The sequence below is a fragment of the Aricia agestis genome, chromosome 11 (assembly GCF_905147365.1).
Source record: "Aricia agestis chromosome 11, ilAriAges1.1, whole genome shotgun sequence".
Classification (NCBI taxonomy): domain Eukaryota; kingdom Metazoa; phylum Arthropoda; class Insecta; order Lepidoptera; family Lycaenidae; genus Aricia; species Aricia agestis.
The window spans coordinates 3089491-3114806 of record NC_056416.1 but is presented as its reverse complement, the minus strand read 5'-3'; the positions used below and the strand labels follow the sequence as shown (position 1 = coordinate 3114806).

General features: G+C 36.1%; 1 protein-coding gene across 1 annotated transcript; it reads right to left on the bottom strand.

Moving 5' to 3' along the window:
- Nucleotides 1-1301: 1301 nt before the first annotated feature.
- LOC121731860 (zinc carboxypeptidase-like) lies at nt 1302-20238 on the bottom strand. Its single transcript, XM_042121534.1, has 9 exons — nt 20054-20238; nt 19631-19764; nt 13127-13202; nt 11056-11206; nt 10269-10429; nt 5442-5529; nt 4909-5111; nt 3346-3433; nt 1302-1524 (listed from the first exon to the last, which is right to left on the bottom strand). The coding sequence occupies exons 1-9, from the start codon at nt 20201-20203 to the stop codon at nt 1340-1342; spliced, it is 1236 nt and encodes a 411-aa protein (XP_041977468.1). The 5' UTR covers nt 20204-20238; the 3' UTR covers nt 1302-1339.
- Nucleotides 20239-25316: the final 5078 nt, after the last annotated feature.

Here is a 25316-nt window from a genome sequence, read left to right as displayed (position 1 = left end):
AAATAAATTGCACTATCAGCGCTGTTTGGCATAATGGACTCTATAATTTAAGAGACACATACGTACCCTAAGCTCTACAGTATTAGCACTTAGGTCGGTATAAATAGTCAGTACTCAAGATGCATCTCGGTCTCAAGACGCGGTTCGGCTCTATGATTTGACAGCCAACCAATCACAGATCCTGAACCGTGTCTTGAGACCGAGATGCATCTTGAGTATTTATATCGGCCTTAGATTTGTTACACTCTGTATAGGGGTTGTAAACAGAAAACTTTCAGGTTTTATAAAATAACAAAAGTCTGGCTATAACTATTGTTGCAATCCGCGACATCTGTCGACATCACGAGGCTACATCTGACGTACTATGAAACAACTAAGCTTCTGTGGGCTCTGTAGCACCTGCTTTTAAAGTTTATCCTTCTCAGAACAGATGTCAGGATCTATTTTTTTTTAATGAAAATAAGGGGGCAAACGGGTTACCTGATGGAAAGCAACTTCCGTCACCCATGGACACTCGCAGCATCAGAAGAGCTGCAGTTTTATACGTGGGAGAGCCATGTTTCGGCACGAATGGGCCGGCTCGCCCGGAGAAATGCCACGTTCTCACAGAAAACCGGCGTGAAACATTCGTGAAAATTTCGCATAAAAATCATCATTTACTAATATTATAAATGCGAAAGTGTATCTCTTCACGCCCAAACCGCAAATTTTGCTGGGCATGGAATTAATATGGGCGAAGATGCCTGAGTTATATAAATAAATAAATAAAAAATATAGGTAGGTACTTTTGAGTCCCCGGGAAAGGACTTACTTTTTATCCGGGAAAAATGTACCTACCCGATAAACGATTTTTGGCGCAACGGCAGGCGTCATCTTGTTAAGGCGCTGTGGTTGTTGCAACTACGTAAAATGGGTTTTTTAAAACACGTTTTTAGTAAAGGAAATGTCATTATTAAAGTATAAAATATAAAATAATCTCAAAGATGACTGTTATAACGCTGTTTTTCATAATTAAATCATTTTATGGCTAAATTACACACTTTCTAGAAAAAACAAAAAATGTAGTATATGTGTCGTAACCTAACGTAAACGATTTGATATATTTGATTTGTGTAATACTAAAAACAAAAGGTTTTTACTCGTATTTTCTATTATCAAGGCACGCGGCGAGCGCGTAACAGCCACTGTTCAAGGCGCGCTGATATGAATGTTATTTTAATGTCCTTGACGTCGATATTCGTACTGACAGTCATCGACCTGCTTATTTTAGGGACTACTGGGCCTTAAGAAATAAATAATAATTGCTCGGTAACTGTCACATATATTTTTTATTTGGTCATCAGAAGTAACCCAAGGCGTTGGCCCCGTCAGCGAGTCCCAGTATCATCTGCGTCACCTCCTCCCCCTGCTCCGGGATCCTGGACGCTGGCCAGTGGAAGGAATCCCCGCGCAGCTCGTAGGTGTAGACCAGGGGCGCCCCTAGGGCTTGGTACACCCAGTCCATACTCCCACCTGACGCTTTGTCTGAAATATATTGACAACATAACAGTTATTCTTTGACGACCTCTGTGGCTCAGTGGTGAGCGCGTTGGTAGCTCAAGCCGGGGGTCGCGGGTTCGAATCCCGCCAACGGAACAAAAAGTTTTCAATGTCCCGGGTCTGGATGTGTACCTATTAAATATGTGTATGATATAATAAAAATCTTAAATATATGTATGGTATAAAAGTATTAAATATATTTCCGTTGTCTGGTAACACAAGTCCTTTAGGTACTTAGCACAGGGCCAGACTGACGTGGTGTGAAGCGTCCATTGATATTATTATTATATTATTATTATTATTCATATGTGGCGTTTATACAAGGTGTAACAAAACTAAATGATAATACTTAAGGGTGTGTATGTGTCCCTTATACAAATTATAGAATATACTGTGAAAGTAGCAGCGCTGAAAGAGGGAATTTTTGTTTGATTTGTAATGGGCAAGCGTCATTAATTTATCCATACCCATAAAAAGGGGTGCTGAAGGCAAACAAAAGGATTGCCAAATTTTTCAGCACTACCAGCACGCCGAAAAATTCTCGCCCAGGACGCTGGTAGTAGTGCTAAAACCGGCGCTGCTTTTAGCGCTACATTTAACTTAGAAAAGGGGTCATCAATAATTAGTTTCGCTCGGGGTCCATTTTATAAGAAACTAGCGACCCGCCCCGGCGTCGCACGGGTATAAAATATATAGCCACTGAAACAATGATTAAAATCGATAGCTTATGATCCTTCACGTGGTCTACTTCTTATCTGTGCCAAATAACATAAAAATTGCTCCTGGAGTTCGCGAGATAAGCCCTTTCAAATAATTTCCCCCGTTTTTTCCACATTCTCCTATTAGTCTTAGCGTGATAAAATATAGCGAGATAAAATATATATAAATGGGCTATTTAACATCGAAAGAATTTTATAACGATCGGACCAGTTGTTCTTGAGATTAGCGCGTTCAAGTTACTACTTTCAAACAATTTTCCCCGTTTTTCCACATTTTCCTCTATTTTTTCGCTCTATTAGTCTTAGCGTGATAAAATATAGCCTATAGCCTTCCTCGATAAATGGGCTATCTAACACTGAAAGATTATGCTTCGCGGTCCATACATTTTGTAAAAAAAATATTTTTTTAAAATGAAATACGGGGGCAAACGAGCAAACGGTTCACCTGATGGAAAGCAACTTCCGTCGCCCATGGACACTCGCAGCATCAGAAGAGCTGCAGGAGCGTTGCCGGCCTTTTAAGAGGGAATAGGCCAATAGGGTAATAAGGGAGGGTAGGGATGGGAAGGGAAGGGAATAGGGGAGGGTAAGGAAGGGTAGAGGGTAGGGGATTGGGCCTCCGGTAAACTCACTCACTCGGCGAAACACAGCGCAAGCGCTGCTTCACGCCGGTTTTCTATGAGAACGTGGTATTTCTCCGGTCGAGCCGGCCCATTCGTGCCGAAGCATGGCTCTCCCACGTATAAAATTATTTACATATCAATGAGAAAAGAGACAATTTTTGTTGCTTGTTTGGAATTAAATTGGTGCAAGCGGAGATGGAGATGTTCACCAGTAAGTCGAGACCGAAATTTATTTTTAAGTTTTACGAAGTTCATCTTCGAAAATGTTTGGTCCGCACACAATGGGTCGGCGTTCCGGATGCGGACCGCGGTCCGTCATTTGGTAACCCCTGCCCTAGAAGATGGAATACGTTACAGTAACCAAAACTCTTTTCGGGCTGGATACTCCTGGGTGTACTCTAAAGACCACCCAACATATCACATACTTTGGGTATGTTCCCTAGCCTATGGTTCTGTTCACTTACACAAAACCTCAGCAGCCGGCGCCGGTCCACCGTAGGACGAATTGGCAACTCTCTTGCCGTACTCCAAAGACACTTTACCCACTCTTACCTGCAATAAAGAAATTGTCAATTTAGAAAGCGTTTTTACGCAAAAATATGAGTGAATCGATGCACACGTTAAGCAGAACCTGTAGTCAAGACGTTTTCCTAATCGCTTCTTTACAGAATTTCCGATCAAAATGTATGGAATTGACATTAGACGAGTCGAACGTCAACTTCATATTATCAAACGTTTATGTCAATTCCATACATTTTGATCGGCGATTCTATAAGAAGCGATAAAGGGCCAGGATGCCAATACGCGAGACAAGAACAGACCAATGGACGATTTCTATCTTTGTCAAACCGGAGTATAATATTAAATGAAAAAGCCTTAGAGAAAATCAACATTCTTAGTATTAAGCTAGTCATTAAGTAACTTTTCAAAGGATAAATATTACTCTAAACTCTAAGGTTGGGTTGTACCAACTAACTTTAACTATAACTTGTATATATTTGCATTGTTTTTAACAATGCAAAATGTCAAATCTTTGGTTAAAGTGGACGCCACCAAGACGCCATATTTAACCATAACTATAGAGCTCGACAAGGTTTTAAATGCACGTGGCGAAAAAAGGAACTAACGCTGTCATCATACAAAAACGCCATTTTTGGATGTTTCCCCTTACCAGCAGTGCCCCCGCCCACGTTCATTTAAAACCTTGTTGGATCAGCTGTCATCTGTCAATTTCTCTGCTCAAAGTTAAGGTTAAAGTTAAAGCTAAATTTGGCCTTAACTATAACCATAACTTTAATCTTAACTTTAACTTTAACCACGCCTCTGGTGGTAAGGGATAGATAGATAGATAAACACTTTTATACAATTAAACTTAAAGTACTAGGACTGACCTCATTTGAGATTTTCTAGAGCAAAACGAATGAATACGAATTTTTATAAATATATTCGAAGGTCAGGTCTCCATTCACATCATCATTCAACGTCAAATCTTTCATTCAAGAGCCGCTTAAGGTGGTGAGGATACGCAATTCATCATATCCTATTAGATTATTTGAGGTCCACATATTATGCTCTAACATTCATGCCAGCGCAGTATCGAAGCGTAGCGTAGTGAATGTTGAAAATATTTTTGGAACAAAAAGTGAATAAAACTGCATTGTTCGCCCGGTTTTTAGCAACGCCTCACTTGCTTTTAAAGTACCCTCGCTACGAGGATTTGTCAAAAATGTTGCGGGATCACGAAATCTTTACATACCGTGCTTAACTTTTTTGTTCAGCGTCCGAGAGCCGGGTGAAGATACAGTGTCATATTTTTTACACAGGCCATTTAGCCAAGACCTTATCTTTTTCGCTTCTTTATGGAACCGTCGATCAAAATGTATGGAATTGACATAAGCGTTCGTTAATATGACATTGACTCATCTAATGTCAATTCCATACATTTGATCGGCGATTATATAAAGAAGCGATAAAGAAAACATCTTGGCTACAAGCTCAAGATTCAAATCATATTATTATTCACTTACCAAATCGTCGTAATTATGCACGTGGTCGGTGGAATCAGAGTACGGTATGAGTAGCAGCGATGCGTAGGAGTGGAAGGCGACGTAGAAGAGCAGGTTGTCGATGGTGGATAGGTAGTCCCTCAGCGCCCTCGTCTCCGCCTCGGAGAAAGGCTTCGACCCAGCGTAGGTCTGGTAGTCGCAGGGTCGGTTGCTGGAGGAGTATTCTGAAATATGATTTTAGTATTAAATAAAAAAGGCAAAGAAATATCCTGGTTTCTAAATGAAGAACTAAATAATTCTAATTGGTTGGCTACTTAACTGCTTCGCTCATCAAGAAATCTTACAAATGGTTGTCTAAGTACGTCCATTTGACGTCAAAATAAAACAAAAGTTGGTCTTTGGATTACGAGACAAAAAGTCAACCAAATGGATAGGTTGACACAATATTATAATGAAGAATTAAGGACAGGTTTCATACTCCATAATATTATAGCCAGTGATATTAAATCGAGAGGGCTTTATCTAGCTGGACACAAACGGCACTTGACACTTACGTCCCCAGTTGTGGTCCCAGTTGCGGTTGGGATCTGCTCCGAAGCAGCCGTTGGCTGACCTTGAGCGAGTCTTCCTCCAGTAGCGTTCCTGTAAATCCGTTTACTTTTTAATAAGCCTTGGCAATCTTCCTTAACCAGTAACAGGGAGAAACTGCGTATGGAAAACCAAGAGAATGTGGAAGTATTTTTAATGTTTAATGATTTTTACATCTTTGTCGCAATTACCTAGTGCAAAGCAAAATTGTTCTGATCTTTCAAAAATGTTCAAGGTATTTAAGTTATTTTTGCCATCAATTTAACCGATAGACAAAAAATTGGCTTATCACGTCACATAACAATCGAATAATTCATAAAGTAGGTGCTTCACGTTGACAAAGGGAAATTGATATAGGGTTTTTAGATTAAGGCTGCGATCGATAGACGGGATTACTGGACAATTGATGTCTGACATCTTTGAGGCCGTCGGACGTCAGATAAGTGATTATGTCCCATCAGTCCCATCTGCTGGACTAGACTAGTGATAGATCATGTACCTAATAAATTGACTTACCAGTAACCACCGCCTAATCTCAAAATTACCATTAACTTAGTACATTTTACGCTCGTTGTTCTCGATAATTGAAATGAGCGAACCGAGTATAGGATTAATTTTTTTATAAAATAAGGGGGAAAACGAGCAAACGGGTCACCTAATGGAAAGCAACTATTGTCGCCCATAGACACTTGCAGAATTAGAAGAGCTTCAGATCGTTGCCGGCCTTTTAACACTAGAAAGACCGGAGCAGTCAAATGACCGCATTTTCGTTTTTGATTTGCGATATTTTTGTTACCGTTGCGTGAAATTCGTTTTCCTCTCGTGACATTTAATAATTTTCGATTGTTTAAATTGTGATAGCCTGTTTTTAATGATTAGTCGAAAATTTCACATTTTTATATGTAAAAATAATGGTTATATATTTACAAATATAGTATGTACACAATTAAAACCTTTTGCCTTGTCTGTTTTGATATATTTCAAGTTTTTTGCCTAATGAAACCCTGTTTTTGAAAATTATCAACGTTATTAGGAAAATCTGACTGAATTTTCATAGTATTGTTGCCTGAGTTGACCTAACATAGCCAGGGTTTATTAGTAGTTCGAATTTCAATAATATATTTATGCTGAGTTAATTTTATTTTTTGTTTTACCTACACAAACAAAGCAAATAACAAAGTAAAGGTTGCGAATTGTAGTTTTATGAAAATATGATAAAAATTGTTATATTTATGCTAAATTAAAGTATTTTTCATTTCTAAAGCATATTTTTTGTACTTTGTTAGTTTTAGTGATATAAGATTTTTATATTGTGACCAAAAGTACGACACGAAAAAATAATAGTTTTGTCCTCCAATAGGGTATTTTCATAAGATGTTCATGACTTCTAGACGTGAATTACTGTTCATAAGAATAACTTTACCATTCTATTGCTAAAATGAGAAAATATAAAATCCGAAAAAACGGTGTTTTATGTTCAAATACAGGAACAAAACTAATAAATCTTGTGGAGTCATTATAATGTCATTATATCAGTAGCAGGTCTATAAAATGCTTTTTTAAATAATTTTCTTGAATATTTGCTCTATAATTTAATTTAGTTACATTTATAAATAATTACATGGTCAATAAAATGCAAAAGCAAAACAGTAAGACACACAAAAAATGTAAAAACATACGATGGGTCATTTGACCGCTCTTGGTCTTTCTAGGAAGTTCAGAATTCAGGTCTTTCTAGTGTTAAAAGGGAATACGCTCTCTTCTTGAAGGTTTTCAGGTCGTATTAAGTATTCCGTAAATCATGCTGGCGATTCTCAACTCTTTAATTTGTTTTAGTTTCACCAGGGGGGTGTCACTCCGCCGCGCTGTTCCGCCGCCGACCTACAAGTACGTACAGAGACTCCCCGACGCCGCGTCGGGGCGATTCAATGGTTGCCGCGCACTGACTCGTGGCGCACGCGCGCACCTCTTACGCAGTGTCATATTTTAATTGGCAAAATTTATCAAAAAAAATACTGCATTGCAGCCGATTGTTGGGACAATGAAAAAAATAGCAAAGAAGGAGGGGCACTTCGTACCCACCAATGTAGCACGTTGAGACATATACCAAATTAAAGGGCTTGAAAAGTTGAACATTTTATTGTATGAAAAAAATCTCTAAACCATGGGAGAAAAAAGTTAATGAGGGTAGAGGGTAAGAAAAAATCACAAAAAACACCCTATATTATTGCATCAGTTTATAGTGTTGCTAGTAAGGAATCATTTCTAGAAAGTAATCGTATATGACAAACTTAAGGAAAGTGTTATATTTTAGTATATTCTTTCATATTTATGGGAAAACAATAAAACCTTAAAAATCTAACCTTTCCTGGATTTAACCGTATATTGTAACCTTGGAGAAATTGTTTATAATAAGCAATACTAGCGAATGGTGCAATAATACAGAATGTTTTATTTTTTTCCTAAGAACTAAAAAAAACATCCTTTATTATTGCACCATGCGATAGTATTGCTAATTAATAATTATAAACAATTTATCCAAAGTGATAATTAACCTAAAAATCAGGCAAAGGTTCGACATTCAGCATTTTATTGTTTTCTCATACATTTCTTTGAAATATGAAGCAATATATTATTGAAATACAACACTTTCCTTGAGTTTGCCATATATGATTAGTTTTGAGAGATTATTCCTTACTAGCAACACTACAAATTAATTCAATAATACGGGATGTTATTTGTTCATTTTCGGAAAAAAATAAAACAACCTGTATTATTGCTCCATTCGCTAGTATTGCTAATTATAAAACATTTCTCCAAAGTGATTATTGTTTTCTCATACATTTCTTTAAAATATAACATTCTTTAGAATACAACACTTTCCTCAAGTTTGTCAAATACGATTACTTTCTAGAAATGATTCTTTACCAGCAACACTATAAATTGATGCAATAATACAGGATGTTTTTCTGTGATTTTTTCTTACCTTCTACCCTCGTTAACTTTTTTCTCCCATGGTTTAGAGGTTTTATGTCATACAAGAAAATGTACAACTTTTCAAGCCCTTTCATTTGATGTATGTCTCAACGTGCTACAGCTTGGGTACGGGTTCCATACAAAAATGCCCCTTCTTCTTTATATACTTATCTACTGTCATGGTACCTAAATCTATGACAATAATAATATTATTAAATATAAACACAATTAATGTTTTATAATTATAATAAATATACTTATTTAAAATAGGTGGTAGGTCATAGGTGGTAGCTGCATATACATTATACATAATAAAATAATCCATACCTAATTACTTACTTACATCAAAAGAAAATCACGTGCCGTGTCTGTGTAAACTGATTTATATGTTCGGTATTCATTTACCTAATAGGTAGGTATAACGGTTTCCGTATGTATATACCTTGCGTGGTATTTATACTTATTTGATTTTGACAACCCTATTTTCGGAATATCTGACAAGGTGTGGAATTGGTGTGGAATAAAGTCGACCTTCGCGCGGCGCCAGAGAGCTCAATGTCGGCTGCTCGCGTGCGGTCCGTTGTTAATAATACTTATGTAGGCACATAAAACGGCTGCATTTCTGAACATCAAAGCAGTGAGACTTCTGCGGGGCTAAAATGGTCGCTTTGAAGAATCATGATATGAATCATAATATGATTCATTTTTCTAAAATCGCAAAATGCAACTCTGCTTGCAATTCATTTCTGATTTTTGTACTGTTTTGACATTTGTCAGTTTGACAGTTTTGACAATTCATTTGCTGAATTGATTGAGAGGAATTGCTAAATGTGATCATTTTAGTCCCGCTGTACTTGTACTATTATCTATTCTGTGGTTTCACTCGATGCAAAGTTTCTAGCCATGGGTCAAGGTCAAAATAATATGTAAAATTCTCATGATCCACTTTTATTTTTTTTAGGTACCATTAGAATCCAGCAGTTTTTAGTATGATATTTATATAATAGAGTTGTCCTGGCAAACGTTTCTTTGCCATATAAAGTATTTCGCCCCTATTATTTTAGTGAAGTGACTAAATAAGTATGTCACCATGGCAACGTCCATCGCTATCCATCGCCGTCGCACAAACAATGGTCGCCATCAGTCTCGAGTTGTAATAATTTACTATTATTTATTCAACAAATTCACTTATCAATACAAAAAGTATTGATAAGTGCATTTGTTGTAGCCGATTCTCAGACCAACTGAATATGCATATAAAATCAGTAAAGCCGTTTCGGGGGAGTACGCGGCCTAACATTGTGACACGAGAATTTTATATACCTATAAGATATAGTTTTACGTGGGAGAGCCATGCTTCGGCACGAATGGGCCGGCTCGACCGGAGAAATACCACGTTCTCACAGAAAACCGGCGTGAAACAGCGCTTGCGCTGTGTTTCGCCGAGTGAGTGAGTTTACCGGAGGCCCAATCCCCTACCCTATTCCCTTCCCTACCCTCCCTTATTCCCTTCCCTTCCCTTCCCATCCCTACCCTTCCCTATTACCCTATTCCCTCTTAAAAGGCCGGCAACGCACCTGCAGCTTTTCTGATGCTGCGAGTGTCCATGGGCGACGGAAGTTGCTTTCCATCAGGTGACCCGTTTGCTCGTTTGCCCTCTTATCTCATAAAAAAAAAAAGTTTGGTTAACTCATTTATAGTTTGACAAAGTCAAAAACGTCATTACTATACTTGTGCCTATCGCCGGTTCCCCAGCGAGAAATTACTTACAGGCAAGTAAAAACGTCACTCTTACTTTATGTGTGTGGTATACTAACGTATCTGTAGCTGTACTGGTAGCCATCAGGGTTGACTGTGGGGAAGATGCGCCAGTCGAACTGGTCCCGGAGCCGCGTGATGTTGGGGTTGGCGCTGGTGAGGAGCTGGTGCACGAAGTAGGTTGTGGTGGCTGGGCCGATCCACTCACGCGCGTGGATACCTGAAATGGATTTATGGGTTTTGGTTTTTCGTCGCAAAACATCAAGCTGATCTGTCCGAAGGACAATAGGCAGCAGGAATTTAAAAGGATTAAAGTATAGGAGCGTGGATTCCTGAAAGGGATTTTTGGGTTTTGGTTTTTCATCGGATAGCATCATGCTGATCTGACGTCCAAGGACAATAGGTAACAGGAATTTAAAGTTTAATATAAGTTTATTTTTCTGAAGCCTGAAACTTTGACACAATTAATTTTGTGCCTTCTAAATGGAACCCGGAAACTTATATTTCCTACAGACTACAGTTTTCTTCACAAACTTTATTGCTCTACCTATTGGTTTTATTTTTTACACTTTCATGTTTTAACTGTATGTAACCAATGTTTTTTAGTTCTGCAGAACTTTAGTAGAATTTATAATAAAAATATGGATTAATTATTATTTTGAATACTTAGGCCCTATTTCCCCAACGACAGTTAAAGTTAATGCTCCAATTAGTATAATGGTACCTCTTTTGTTTTCCATAAGAATGAATGAGAAGACATGACATTTTAACAAGCTGCTAACACTAACAGACGTTGGTGAAATTGGACCTTTGTTGTGGAATATTTGGTTAACGATCCAACCTCACCTGACTCTATGAAGAACACCGGCTTGTTGCTTTCAGTGGGTGTATTTATCCGGATCCCCATGACAGGTCTACCTTCGTAGCTCTTGCCGGCGACGATCACTTCGGTGATCTCTGGATATGCCTTGCTTATGTTCTTTATGAAGTTTTGCATCTGGAATATTGAGAGAATTAGATAAGTAAACCTACCTTTTTTACCTAATTAATGCATTGTAGTACAAAATAAGAAGATTGCAAGAATGAAAGTGAAATTAGTAGTAAGTAATAATATTTTAGAAGAAGAAGAAACAAAGTGATTAAGTGTATTTTCCTGCGCAGTATCTAAACTACAAAACCTATTTTAATTAAGGTTTTAATATTATACAGTATAAGCGGTCAAGGTAACCGAGCCACCCATATCATAATATTATGTGCAGTCGCGTTATATTATAGAACTGTTTTCTCTTGTTTAAGTTTCAGTTCTGATAACACAATTTAAGGCCTCGGTTATCAAATTCCATTTATTCCCCTTTCCTCTCTAAGCTCCAAAGCCACGTTTAAATGTTTATCAGTTTAAATAAACAGGGTTCAGAGGTGTAAAGAGCAGGTAATCTTATCAGCGCTGCGCGAAGCACGTAGTAGCAACTGTACATTTTTATATTTTTCAGCATTCATTTTTAACCAACTGCAGCTGAATATAATAATATTATGTACTCTATCCATACATTAAATGAAAAATATGTGTGTCTGTCTGTTTCTCCATCCCGGATGGATGGATCCCGGATGGATGAACGGATTTTGATGACGGTAAAGAAATGCTTTGAGTAACATAATTATTATAATATTTTGCATCCCGGAAAATATATGTGCGAAGGGTCTACTGCTTTAAAATTTTAACAATTAATGCCATTCGGTCACTTGAAATAATATGTTTAAAATGTATAAATTTACAAAATTAGCAATATCGCTTACAGTTCCGTGATAAATATGTTTTTTTATATTTCGGCTTCACGGCCAAAACCCGTGGCTAAAACGCTCAACGTCACAGGCGTTTCCTTTAATATAATCTTTACCGTTTCGTTATACCGTTCTAAATTTAAAAACCCAATTATCTTAAAACTATCAACTTAGGACATTCATCATTATTGCAGGGGAGCCTTCATACGGTTCCATTTTGTAATTATAAAACTATCTTATGTTATTTTTCGAGACTGAACTAGGCACATCAACACGGTCATTTAGACAGTGTTGATGTTCGGTTGAGTGAATTTTTCAGTGTTTTAGGCGATAAAATAAACTACAGACAGAATACAGTCAGAAAAGCAGATATTTTTTATGTACGTAAAATAAATTTTGTAAATTGTAAAAGCCACCTAATAATAAAGTGACTCGAAAAACTAACTTCTAAAGCCATTAAAACTTATCAGTTTTGAACTCTGTGCCAACGGAGACTTGGCAAAAAATATCCTTGCATTTGCTGAATTTGCATTAATTGTTGTTACTATAACATTACCAGCTACGAATAATACCAGATGTTGAACGGTTAGGGTTGATTCAGACCGCAACGCGACGCGTAGATGCATTTCTAAATTTATATGGATTTGACAGATTCGCAAGAAGTCTCACGCAATTTAAATCTGTCAAATCCATACAAATTTATGCCGCGCCGCGCCTCGCCTCGCCTCGTTGCGTTGCGGTCTGAATCAATCTTTAGAGCCGGAACACAAAAACACGTCGTGTGGTTGGAATCTACGACGCGCTTCGTAAAAAACTACGACACGACATCGTACGACGTCGTACGTAAGTTTCTACGACGCGACGTCGTGCCGTGTATCGTGGCACGTTACGACGTCACGTCGTAGATTCCCACGACACGACATCGCATCGTGAAACGACGTCGCGTCGTGGTACGACACGTCACACGATGTCGTATCGTGTTTTTGTGTCCCGGCTCTTAGTCGTGCAGCTATTCGTATGTGACACAGTAACCGTGCATTTTTTCGTATCTTTACTGTATACTGTCCTATTCTATTTAATAGGTTGATTGGACCTTGATGTAGTAGGAACAATATAACAAATTTTTAAGTAATATTACCTCAGAAACATCGTGGTAGGCTTTGAAGGAGTACTTCCCGCGAGCTCTTTCATTTCCTTTTTCCGAGAGCAGTAACCTAAAAAATATCACGAAAAAAGTTAATCCATATTATCTGGGGGCACGGGAGTGCCCCCGCCAAGATGAGCCAAGCGAAGCGCGCAAGCACCTACCTTTTCTCGAAACGTTTCGTCGTATTTTTGAACCCTCGTAACTTTGGTTTGAATGATGACAGATAGTTGAAATTTTTAAGATATAATGACATGGGTATAGTTATTAAATGCGCAAAGTTTGAATATCGTAGCTATTATACTTTAGATTTTATAGGTGTCCAAAAACCCACAATTTGGTCACTGACTCACCGATTATCAAAACTGTTAGGGTACTTCCTGAAGTCTTAGAAAGCTGAAATTTGGTATGTAACATAATATTAGTACTGAAACAACAAAAACATTATCAAATCCAACTTAACCTATATCCGTACCATTATAGAGCAAAATTAGGCAAAAATTTGTGTTTTATGTATGGGAGCCCCCCTTAATTTTTTATTTTATTTTAATATTATTATTAAATATTAAGATATTATCTTATTTTAATATTATTATTAAATATTAAGATAGTAGAAATATAACTAAGAAGTTTGAGAAAAATTTAAGTACCTACCTGTTGTCATTATTGATATAAGGAATTTTAAATGTATACAAATATTAACTTAGCATAATATATAAATATCTATATAACTTCTTTATTAAACTAATACAATAAAACTAAATTACAATAAAAACTAGCGTAAAAAGAGAACAGTTTAAATATAAAAAAGGTTGTCATCCAGACTGCTGCCTTTAGGGAGAGTGCCCAGAATACTAGCCACATTGCCCCGCTGTAAGGCCAGGCTTAATCGCTGGCCAAAATACGCTCCAGCCCTCTGGTCACCTGTGCGATCTATGAGGCGGGATGATATAAGATTGAAAAACTTTTTCATATCATCCCCCCATGGGCCTAACGTTTCAAACGCAAGCGGCAAAAATATGTAGTCACGGCTTAAAGATACATATCTTCGCCGCTTACGCGTTTGCGCTTCGGACGCCGCCGCACCAGCCGTCACTGAAGTTCCATGTAAATAGGAGGCCGCCAGTGTGTCGACACATGTTGCGTCCCACACCAAGCACCTCCCACTTTTCCATGGAACTAATGTTAAGCCGTCGGGTCTCTTGCCATCATCACGGGCAATACCATTCGGCTCTAAAAGGGCATGATATAAGGGCATTTTCAAAAAAATGTGTACCCCTGACTTCGCTACAGATTATTTGTAAAAAATTACATACTAACATTTTGTAATTTTAATGTAGGAGCAAAAACAAGTTTTCTTTTATTAAAATACATTCACGTTTGTATAAAATTTTATTTAGTATGAGATTTATAAGGGTTTTTAAGTACCGAAACCTATTAAATTCACCTGTCCCCTTCCCAGAAGTTGTAACAAAATATTTAATAACTATTTTTTTTCTTAAAGTAAGTTACTTAAAAAACATATGTTAGATTCCTAAATACTTAATGTATCAATTGAATGTCTTGTTATTGAAAAATCTAACATAATTTAATTACAAATTAATTAAAATTATAATCATGAAAAAACAACCCGACCGGAATGTTCGGTTTAGTGACCGTTTTTTTTAGTTTTATAAACATACTACAAAAATATTTTCGGCACTAAATGATAGCACTATATTTCATTGTACATCGAGAAACTTCAATTTGAATTTAGTAGTTAAAAATCTGCTACAAGACGCGGACGCAGGTTGGATGGTTCTTCAGGAACGGTTTATTTGTTCAGATAAGTGACCATATTTTGTAAGTATTATTATACTTTCTCGAACTGTTTTTATTGTTGACACGTTGCAAAATTAGCTTAGTATTTAGTATAAAAAATGAAATTGTGATAACTATTATCGGTTATTTACAAACACTTTAAAAGTATAAGAAAGTAATATTACGTGACTTCCGACTTGTGACTTTTCGTATGGTCACATATAATGGAACGGACAAGTCACAACAAGCGGAAAGCATAAGGCTTAGTTCACATTTTAAATAAATATTTTTTTTATTCACAGATTTTATTAAGAAAATTGGAGATTTTTAAACTGGTACGATTAACGTACAAATATATTTTTTATTACTTATGTGTTAAGGTGACGCCGCCTTAAAGTAAAAACCGTTTTGGATATGTTTTAGATTGCTAGTTTTCTATGAAAGGCCGGCCCGGCCTCTCACAGAACACAAGCAATGGAACAGCAAAAAATGGAAAGGGCGTAAGCGACAAAATAGTTGTGTCGCGTAATTTAAAAACCATAAATACTTTTCATATAAGCTATGGGCAAATTAAAGTGTATGCTTGAAGCAATCCATGTACATTTTTGGAAGCTTAAATCACTCTCCTCTGTAGGGAAAAATAGGAATCCTTTTTTTTTACACAGGTCTATTTGATTGATTATTCTGTGTTATAAAAGTTGACCAATCGTGTTATGCTATGGGTAAATCAAAGACAAAGACATGATAAATACTGAAAATGAACTTTAATTTCTTAGCTTTAGTCATTGAAAAATCGATATCGCTACAGCCAAATTATCAAGGCGTCGCCTTTACTTAACAATAACAAATATTTAAAATTTAAGTACCTAAAAGTTTTATTTTTTAAATAATTTTGATTTTATTTCCACTACTTTTCTATCAGTAAAGTTGAAAATCATTTTGTGTCATTGATATTTTTAGATTTATAATAACTAGACATAGGATTATATGCATTTGCATACTTGCATATGCAAATGCATATTATAATGTCACTTTTTAGGCGATAGTGCATATTTTGGCAATTTTGCATATTTCGGTAGTTTAACTTCCATGGGCATTAAGATGGCAATCGGAAAATGTTGGTAGACAATTATTATTGGCGTATAATAAATAAATAAAAACTAAAAAGGCTTTATTTCAAGAAATTAAAAATTTTGATTTTATGAAATTATAAAAATTGGCGCTTTTATTAATGTCACTACCGGAAAAGTCTTAAAAAAAATATTAATATTAAGTGACTTTTGATTGATTGATTAAATACTGACAATGAACTTTAATTTCTTAGCTTTAGTCATTGCTGAGAAAAATCGATATCGCTGCAGCCAAATTATAAAGGCGTCGACTTTACTTAACAATAACAAATATACTATTTAAAATTTAAGTACCTAAAAGTTTTATTTTTTTTAATAATTTTGATTTTATTTCCACTACTTTTCTATCAGTAAAGTTGAAAATCATTTTGTGTCATTGATATTTGCAGATTTATAATAACTAGACATCAGATTATATGCATTTGCATACTTGCATATGCAAATGCATATAATGTCACTTTTTAGGCGATAGTGCATATTTTGGCAATTTTTCGTTGATAGTGCATATTTCGGTAGTTTAACTACCATGGGCATTAAGATTGCAATCGGAAAATGTTGGTAGAAAATTATTATTGGCGTATAATAAATAAATAAAAAATCTTTATTTCAAGAAATTAAAAATCCTGGATTTTATGAAATTATAAAAATTGGCGCTTTTATTAATGTCACTACCGGAAAAGTCTTCAAAAAAATAATAAATTTTAATATTAAGTGACTTTTGATTGTGCATATTTTGTGCATATTTCGACCATTTTTCGTGCATATTTGCATGAATATTTCGGCACTTTGATCGTGCATATAATCCGATGTCATTAATAACTTAGGAATTCGTAGACATGTGAACACATCTTTATGATTATGAGATGTTCGTCCCTCTAATTAATGAAGTTAAATCTATGAAATCAACGTATTTTTTACTTTTATAAGTAGTGCAACAATAAAATGTTTAAATAAAAGGTTTTTGTGTTATAAAAACTTCTTTAAATATGTTAAATATTACTTACTCATGTAAAAAAATGAAAAATTAGCTAGTGGGTAGGTCACATAGTCACACTATGGATTAAAAATAATTGCTACTCTTGTTGATCCTTGAAATTATCTAATTTTTTTTAATAAACAATTAAATATGCATTTCACTAGATTAAATTAACGAAGAAATCCATTTATTGCTGTATTTTTTTTGTATTAAATTATATTTTACATTTAGTCGCACAACGGAATCTGTTTCGTCGAAAATTCGATTTTGTTTCAATAATATCAGAATAATATAACGTTTTCAGCGTTCTTTTTAACTTATTCCATTAGTTCAATATTTTTCCTTGTATATGACATTCAAATAAAGGTAAATTAATGACCTTAAAAAATATAGACATATTTTTGCAAGGGTACACGTTTTTTTGAAAATGCCCATAAAGCAAAAAAGGCCAAAAAAATCACGTTTGTTGTATGGGAGCCTTATATATTAAATTTATTTTGTTTTTAGTATTTGTTGTTACAGCGGCAACAGATATACATAATCTGTGAAAATTTCAACTCTTTAGCTTCTACTGTTCTTGAAATACATCCTGGAGACAGATAGACAGACAGACAGACGGATAGACGGACAGCGGACAGACATCGAAGTCACAGTAATAGGGTCCCGTTTTTACCCCTTGGGTACGGAAACATAAAAATAAGGTGAAAGTTTATAATTTATATTATGATAGTTGGTAAGTCACGACGGCCGTCGCTAGATGCATGAGTTGGTACGACTAATATTATATATTCTGTGGCATGAGATACATCCAAGATAGACAGACAGACAGACGGATAGCGGACAGACAATGAAGTCTAGTAATAGGGTTCCGTTTTTACCCTCTGGGTACGGAAACCTAAAAGAAATACACAAAAAAAAAAAAAAATAGCCAAGTGCGAGTCGGACTCGCGCACGAAGGGTTCCGTACGTAATATAGCGAAAGTAGGGGAAAAAATTGTGTTTTTGTATGGGATTATTATTTTATTTCAATTTTATTATCAACGTACTTATATAATTGAGGATTTTATGAAAATTTCAAGTGTCTTAATGTTGCCATTATGGAATACGAGCCGAAAAGGCCAAAAAAATTACGTTTGTTGTATGGGGGTCCTCCTTAAATATTTACTTTACATTTTTTTGAGTATTTGTTGTTATAGCGGCACCAGAAATACACAATCGGTGAAAATTTCAGAAGTCTAGCTATAGCGGTTCTTGAGTTACAGCCTGGAGACAGACAGACGGACAGACATCGAAGTCTTAGTAATATAATCAGTCCCGTTTTTACCCTTTGGGTACGGAACCTTAAAAAATGAACTAAAAGAAAAAATAACGTAAACCAGCTTATGAGCTTACAAAAAGAAATGAAATCCCATCAAAAACATTTTCATGTAAAAATGTTGCCATTTTGTTATTCGTCAGGGCTTTGAACTTAATATACCGTAACTAATGAAAAATGGCCAAGCCACTGATTTTGGCTAATGTATAGAGTTTTTAGATTCTTTTCGTGCGGCTAACACATTATATTGTTATCAAATATTTTGCAGCGCTTTAGTGTGAAATTAAGGTTTTTAGATTTAGGGCTGAGTATGTAAGGTTAGAAACTTGGCTCTACATGAGATCTCACTACTTTTTGACACGACGAATAACTATTTAATATTATGTTCTCATCTTGGCAACATTTTTACATGAAAATGTTTTTGATGGGTTATGTTTTCAGATAGATACCTAATTGTGTAATTTTACAAAGAAGTTCTATAAAAGTCCTTAAGGAATCATGAGATTAGTTGTTCTATGGAAAAAGCAGACAAAAATTATATCTTAAGATGTTAATCTTAAGAATTATATCTTAAGATTAACATCTTAAGATATAATTTTTGTCTGCTTTTTCCATAGAACAACTAATCTCATGATTCCTTAAGGACTTTTATAGAACTTCTTATATATATATATATATATATATATATATATATATATATATATATATATATATAAGATTTTGACATTTTCTTGCAAAATATGGACTTATCTTTGTAAACCCCTAAAATATGGAAAAATATGGAAAATAAAACTTGGTTTTTTGCACTCTAAACATGATAATTCGTGTAAAAAACACACTCTAGTCCGAAAATCGCGTAAAATAAAAATATGGATTTACATATAAATCCGGGCCCTAGTCATCAAACACGGATCGAAATTACATCATGGAATAAATCCATCAAAAGACAAAACATTATTTTTCTTAGGGTCCGGGTTCCGCCACCAAAAAAGTTTGAGAATCGCTGATCTAGGTTATGGCTAATGCCGACACCTTCTCATTCATACGTAGAAAGAACGAAAGAGATAGCTATATTGGACTAAATAAAAATACGTGTGGCACTCGGAGACTGCCGCGGTAAAGCTAGTCGCACGCACACAAACTCCGTGCCGAAGTCTGCCGAAGTGAAACGACGTTAGAAGAGTGTTAGGTTTGTTTCGTTACGGAATTTATTGATTCGATTATAGGTTAAAATGGTAGTCGTGAACAATTAGGGGTACACCGTACAAGAGACTTACTCTGACACATCGTCGGTGACAAGAGTGATCTTCAGGTTCCTCTCAACTGCGAGGTCGTTGAAGACTGCTGATGATGAAGGTGCTACCAGAACCTGGGCACTATCTGCGGTTCCATCCAGCAGCAGAATTGAGTCCTACAAACAGGTGCTTAGTAGAAATGGAAACAGTTACTAATACATTTATTATTGTTGTAAATATTTTTTAATTCAAATTGAAAAATATACCTATTAATGAATGCAATAATAACAATTAATTAATAACACATTTTTTTATAATTCGGTCAAAAATTAAGGTGATAAAAATTAGTAGGCGTTAGGACTACTTCAGTTAAGATAATTTAACCATAATAGTTAAAATGTATAACTAAGTTAGCCCCAATAGAGTCTACAAAATATCATACGAGCACATAACAAAAAAACTCACCTCATAATCCTGTAGCACATCGTCCAAAGTCTTCAAATTCTCATTATTACCCTGGACATTGTAGAGTCTGTAATCCTTATAGTCTTTGTACTCAGCACAGTTAAATACTGGAGTTAAAGTTAGCAAAATAACCGCTGCAGTTAGCCTCATGTTTGCACTAGGGCTTCCGAAGCTGAAGTGATTCTTAAGTAGGCTGATAATATTTAAAACCTACATCATTGTCATGTGTATTGTAGTATATAATAACTACTCGTAAATGCAGATAGTGGAATAGTGATTCATGAGACAGAAAGGTCTTTAGGGTTCCGTATCTAAAATATTGTGAAATTGTATTTTTACTGATGAAATAGTTACTTTGTACCGGGGCCTTAATCCCATAACTGATATCGATTTAGATTTTCGATTTCAACGGTTTTTGACACTTTAGACATGCTTTAGACACCTAAAATAGCGCACGATCGTGCTGCGGATCGGTTTGAAACTAATCAACCTCAATGGATTTTGCTATTCCTGACAGCTATGCTAGCGCACGATCGGGCTGTGGCTCAATTTGGAACTAATCAGCATCGAAACATTCGCCAAATCGAAATCTTAGGTGCTCGCGACAAACAAAATTGTCTGAAAATCGACTTTCAGATCGTTTACAAACGTCAAATTTCACGGTAGCAACAGAGGCATCGACATCGATTGAGATCGATTGTTGCCGAGTTATATATTGTAAACGTTTTTAGGGTCACTATGGGTCGATTGGTATGGTGTCGTTTCATTTTTTTTTTGATAATAAATATTAATTCATTATTATTTTAACATAATAATATAGTTCGCTTGCAAGCTTTTTTAATGTGATTGATGGCACTTCCAATGGAGCTCAACAGCTATACGGTCTCATTTAAGTTTGGTATCGTGCTTAGCTTGGCTCGCCCGTATGTACCCTTTTGCGATTCCTGGATTTTCTTCAAGGAATCTCAACAGCATTTATAGTTTTTTTATGAAAGAAGGGGGCAAACGAGCAACGGTTTTATATTCTAGTATAAAATTTGTAAAATTTGTATCACTGCATGCCGACATCAAAAGTTAGTTTTTATTTGTAAAATAATGGTCCGTCCGACGCACCTTACTTATTTATACGTGGGAGAGCCATGCTTCGCCACGAATGGGCCGGCTCGACTGGAGAAATACCACGTTCTCACAGAAAACCAGCGTGAAACAGCGCTTGCGCTGTATTTCGCCGAGTGAGTGAGTTTACCGGAGGCCCAATTCCCTTCCCTACCCTCCCCTATTCCCTTCCCTTCCCATCCCTACCCTCCCCTATTACCCTATTCCCTCTTAAAAGGTCAGCAACGCACCTGCAGCTCTTCTGTAGCTGCGAGTGTCCATGGGCGACGGAAGTTGCTTTCCATCAGGTGACCCGTTTGCTCGTTTGCCCCCTTATTTCATAAAAAAAAAAACCGCTACCTACCTATAATTGCAATTAATGTATCACATTTTTGACAAGTATTGTAGAACATGTTTTTTGACCGAGTTACTTTTCCTTAGTTTTTATTATTCGTCGGTTGGAGGCTGGAGCCCTTTTATAATAATAATAGCTCCCACACCGGTTTCGCTGACGGTGACCGGTTTCATTGAAACCAGGCCAGCTACGCAGGAGTAATTTATAGTGCCCAAGTGTGTGCGCAGTACACAAGAGCACTCTCTATTTCTTTACTCTCATAACCCAGTGGGACGGACGACCGACACGACTGGCGAGAGATCAGGCGCAGGACTGACTTTTTACATGTCCATCAGACGCATGGATCATCTTACTTGTCAGACAATCAGGTGACCAGTCTGCATTGTCCTAACCAAACTTGGAAATAACATGTTTCCAACGCGGGAATCGAACCCACGACCTCCGAGTCAAAAGCTGCGCTCTATACCACTAGACCACGGAGGCGAGGCCCTTTTATAATATTAGTATAAAAGTATGGATTTAAATTTCTATTTTTATTCAATCCGTTTCCGTAATTCACTAATTAGGTCGATCCGGCTCCGGCCAGAACTCTCCAGTTATTGTTAGTTTTCGAGTGGCAATCGGAAATTTTTCTATAACAACTAGAACAAGAACCGATAGTCATTAAAACTTTACAAGTCTCACATACAACGTTTGTCGTTCCCGTGGGATCGATCGATTCGATGTAACCACAACTGAAGACTTATTTACTACTCTTAGGCATCAGGACATTCTGAAAACATTTATTTTAAATTTATTCAGAAATAAAACAATTTTGATTTGATTTGATTCTACTAGGCGGACTAACTCATGTCTTTACATAATAATATAAAGTATTTCGCCCATAATATTTTATTGAAGTGACTAAATAAGTATGTCATCATGGCAAAGTCCATCGCTATCCCGTCGCACAAACAATAGTCGCCACTCGCCATTAGTCTCGAGTTGTAATAATTTACTATTATTTATTCAACAAATGCACTAGATCAATATAAAAAGTACCCAGTAGCCGATTCTCAGACCTATTGAAATATAAAATTTGGTAAAAATCAGTAAAGCCGTTTTGGAGGAGTATTTTATTTTATTTTACTGGAAAACAATGACACTAAAGTGCGATAAGGGATTCCGCGTATCCTCGAGGACGCACGAGCATTTCTTGTAAGGTTCAAGCATTTATGCACTTTATTGTAATACCATAATGGACACTGCGCAGTGCGCATTCTTAAAAGAATACCTTGCATTCTTAAAAGAATACCTTCAGTCTATTGGCATATTAAAATATGCCAATAGACTGAAGGTAAAAAAATGAAAACTGCCCCAGTTACCACAAAAAAGACTTGTTCTCTCTCTCTCACTCGTTGTTTCAAAAGTCGGTTAAAAATGATACATTTTTTCAATGAAGCCTGCTCGTAAAAGTAAACGCAGGGTATTGTCAACATCTGGCACGCACTAGCTAGACTTTAATGCTTAGTCGTTTACCCTTTTTTAAAGAGGGTAAATGACCAAAACATTAAGGGGGGCTCCCATACAACAAAACGCAATTATTTTTGTCTTATTTTTGCTTTATAACGGTATACGGAACCCTGCGTGCGCGAGTCCGACTCGCACTTGGCCGATTTTATTTGTCTAGTGTATACTACGAATAATTTCACCGAGTAATTGCTAAAATATCATGTCTGACATAATATTTTAACAATTACTTGGTGAAATTATGAATACGGTGTCGTTTCTACTAAACGTATACATAATAATATTATGTTTGGTGTAGTCGTAGCACTGACCTCTATAATAAACTGGACAGGCTATGCCGTACAAAATGACAGCTATATTTTGTGCCGATTTGAAGCGCTGCGGTGAGCGTACTGTGTACTAATTACATAGAAAAAAAAATATATAATAGTAGTTCCAAGTACACTCACTACTGTTTTCACATAGCAATCAGCGCCAGTATGGCGACTTTCAAATAGGAACATTTTATTGATAGCGATCGCCTGTCCAGTGTATTATAGAGGTCAGTGAGTCGTAGACATCAATAATACATGTCATATTATGACATGAACGCCTGCGTTGTCCAGTGGTTTAGAGGGGGCTCTTGACTCGGAGGTCGTGGGTTCGATTCCCGCATTGAAGACATCTGCGCACACACTTGGGCACTATAAAATTACTCCTGCGTAACTGGATTGGTGAAACCGGCCACCGTTACGAAAACCGGTGTGGTTATTATTACATGACATGTCTTCTCTTTAATAATAATTGAGATTTAACTTTAACCCAGACTAGCGTAAGTATTATTATGCTTACTTGCCCAATTTTGTGCTAAAATTTAGGCCTAGATTAAGTTAAATGTGTGTGTTAAAGAGATAACATGATATTTAATTCATCTCCGTTTGTTCGTACTCAGGGTTCTATAATTAAATGAGCGATTATACTGGCTTTCCCAAAGTGGGCGATAACGCCTTCTTGTGGGCGCTGAAAGAAGCTGCTGAAAAAAGAAGAAGAAGGCGCTGTTGTAAAAAATGTGGGCGTTGTGTAGAGGTTTTGGGATGATATGTAATTACATTTCATCTGGATGCATTTTAAATTAAATGAATATCTATTTCCTCATTTTTGTTTTAATTTTTGGCTAGCAAGTTTTTGGAGACGACTTCTAAGAATACAATAACAAAATCCCGGAATTCCGGTGAAAATGGTAAAAAATAAAAATATAGTTTGAAAGCGACTATTTGGCATTTTGTATTTATTATTTATAAAATTTGCGGCAAAAGCCCCTTTATTAAATAAAGGTGAAAAAACAGTGAAACAGTGGGGACAGTAAGAAAATATTGGTTCTCAAAGTGGGCAGTAGACAAAATATGTATGGGAACCCCTGATCTATACGGAGCTCTTACTCAGCAAGCAATTAACGCTATTGTTTATCTTAACATTAAAAGGTAGGTCTCTTCCGTTCCCGAAGATGATTAGATTTGGTCCCTTTCATGGCCCCAACTGAATAATACACAAAGATCAAACATTTTCACGAGTCAAAATTGAAGCCCTTATTGTTTCCGCCCTTATGATAGATAAAGGGTCGAAGCCTTTATATTTTTTACTCTATTTTTTTTGTTTTTTTTTTTTTAGTTCTTGAAACAGGATTAGAAGTATGAAAGTTGACAAGAAATATGCTAGCTGAATAATACTCGAGCATGCCCACTACGTTGGGCATTAACATTTTTAATTGTAATTGATAAATTGCCTATTTATTGAGTAGGTTTATAATGTAGCATTCGGATTTCGAATGGTAGTATCAAAATCGGTCTAGTGAAAAAAATTAAAAATATCTCGTTACAATTTTTTTTTCATACACTGTTTCATAAAACATATATACTACACCAGCTGTCCCGGCAAATGTTGTTTTGCCATAAAATGATTTTCCCTATTTTCTTGCTTTTCTCTTGAAGTTTTTTCTGTTTTTTTTTTCTATAGACCTCACGGAGCCCGAGACTTTTCCAATGAATGCAAAACCGTGAAAATCGGTTCGTGCGTTCTGGAGTTATAGAGTCAGGATGGTAACCCCGACTTATTTTTATAAGTATATTAGATAATTAAATAAATTGTAACTAAATAAATTGCATGTCCATTGCCCAATGATATGTGACGGCATATCGTAACACTTAAGCACATGTCCGTTGCACCACTATAAGAGTGAGGTTATTGATTCCATGGCCTTTCACTCCAGATATTATACACTGAAACCTCGTAGGATGGCAGTAATAGTGTTCTTAAACATTTTATAGC

Excerpts from the sequence above, each read along its gene's own strand:
- LOC121731860 (XM_042121534.1), bottom strand. The coding sequence starts at position 20,203 with ATGAGGCTAACTGCAGCGGTTATTTTGCTAACTTTAACTCCAGTATTT. Across the intron at positions 19,765-20,053 it reads ATGTGCTACAGGATTATGAG|GACTCAATTCTGCTGCTGGA; the intron begins GTGAGTTTTTTT and ends ACCTGTTTGTAG. Across the intron at positions 5,112-5,441 it reads CTGGGACCACAACTGGGGAC|AATACTCCTCCAGCAACCGA; the intron begins GTAAGTGTCAAG and ends ATCATATTTCAG.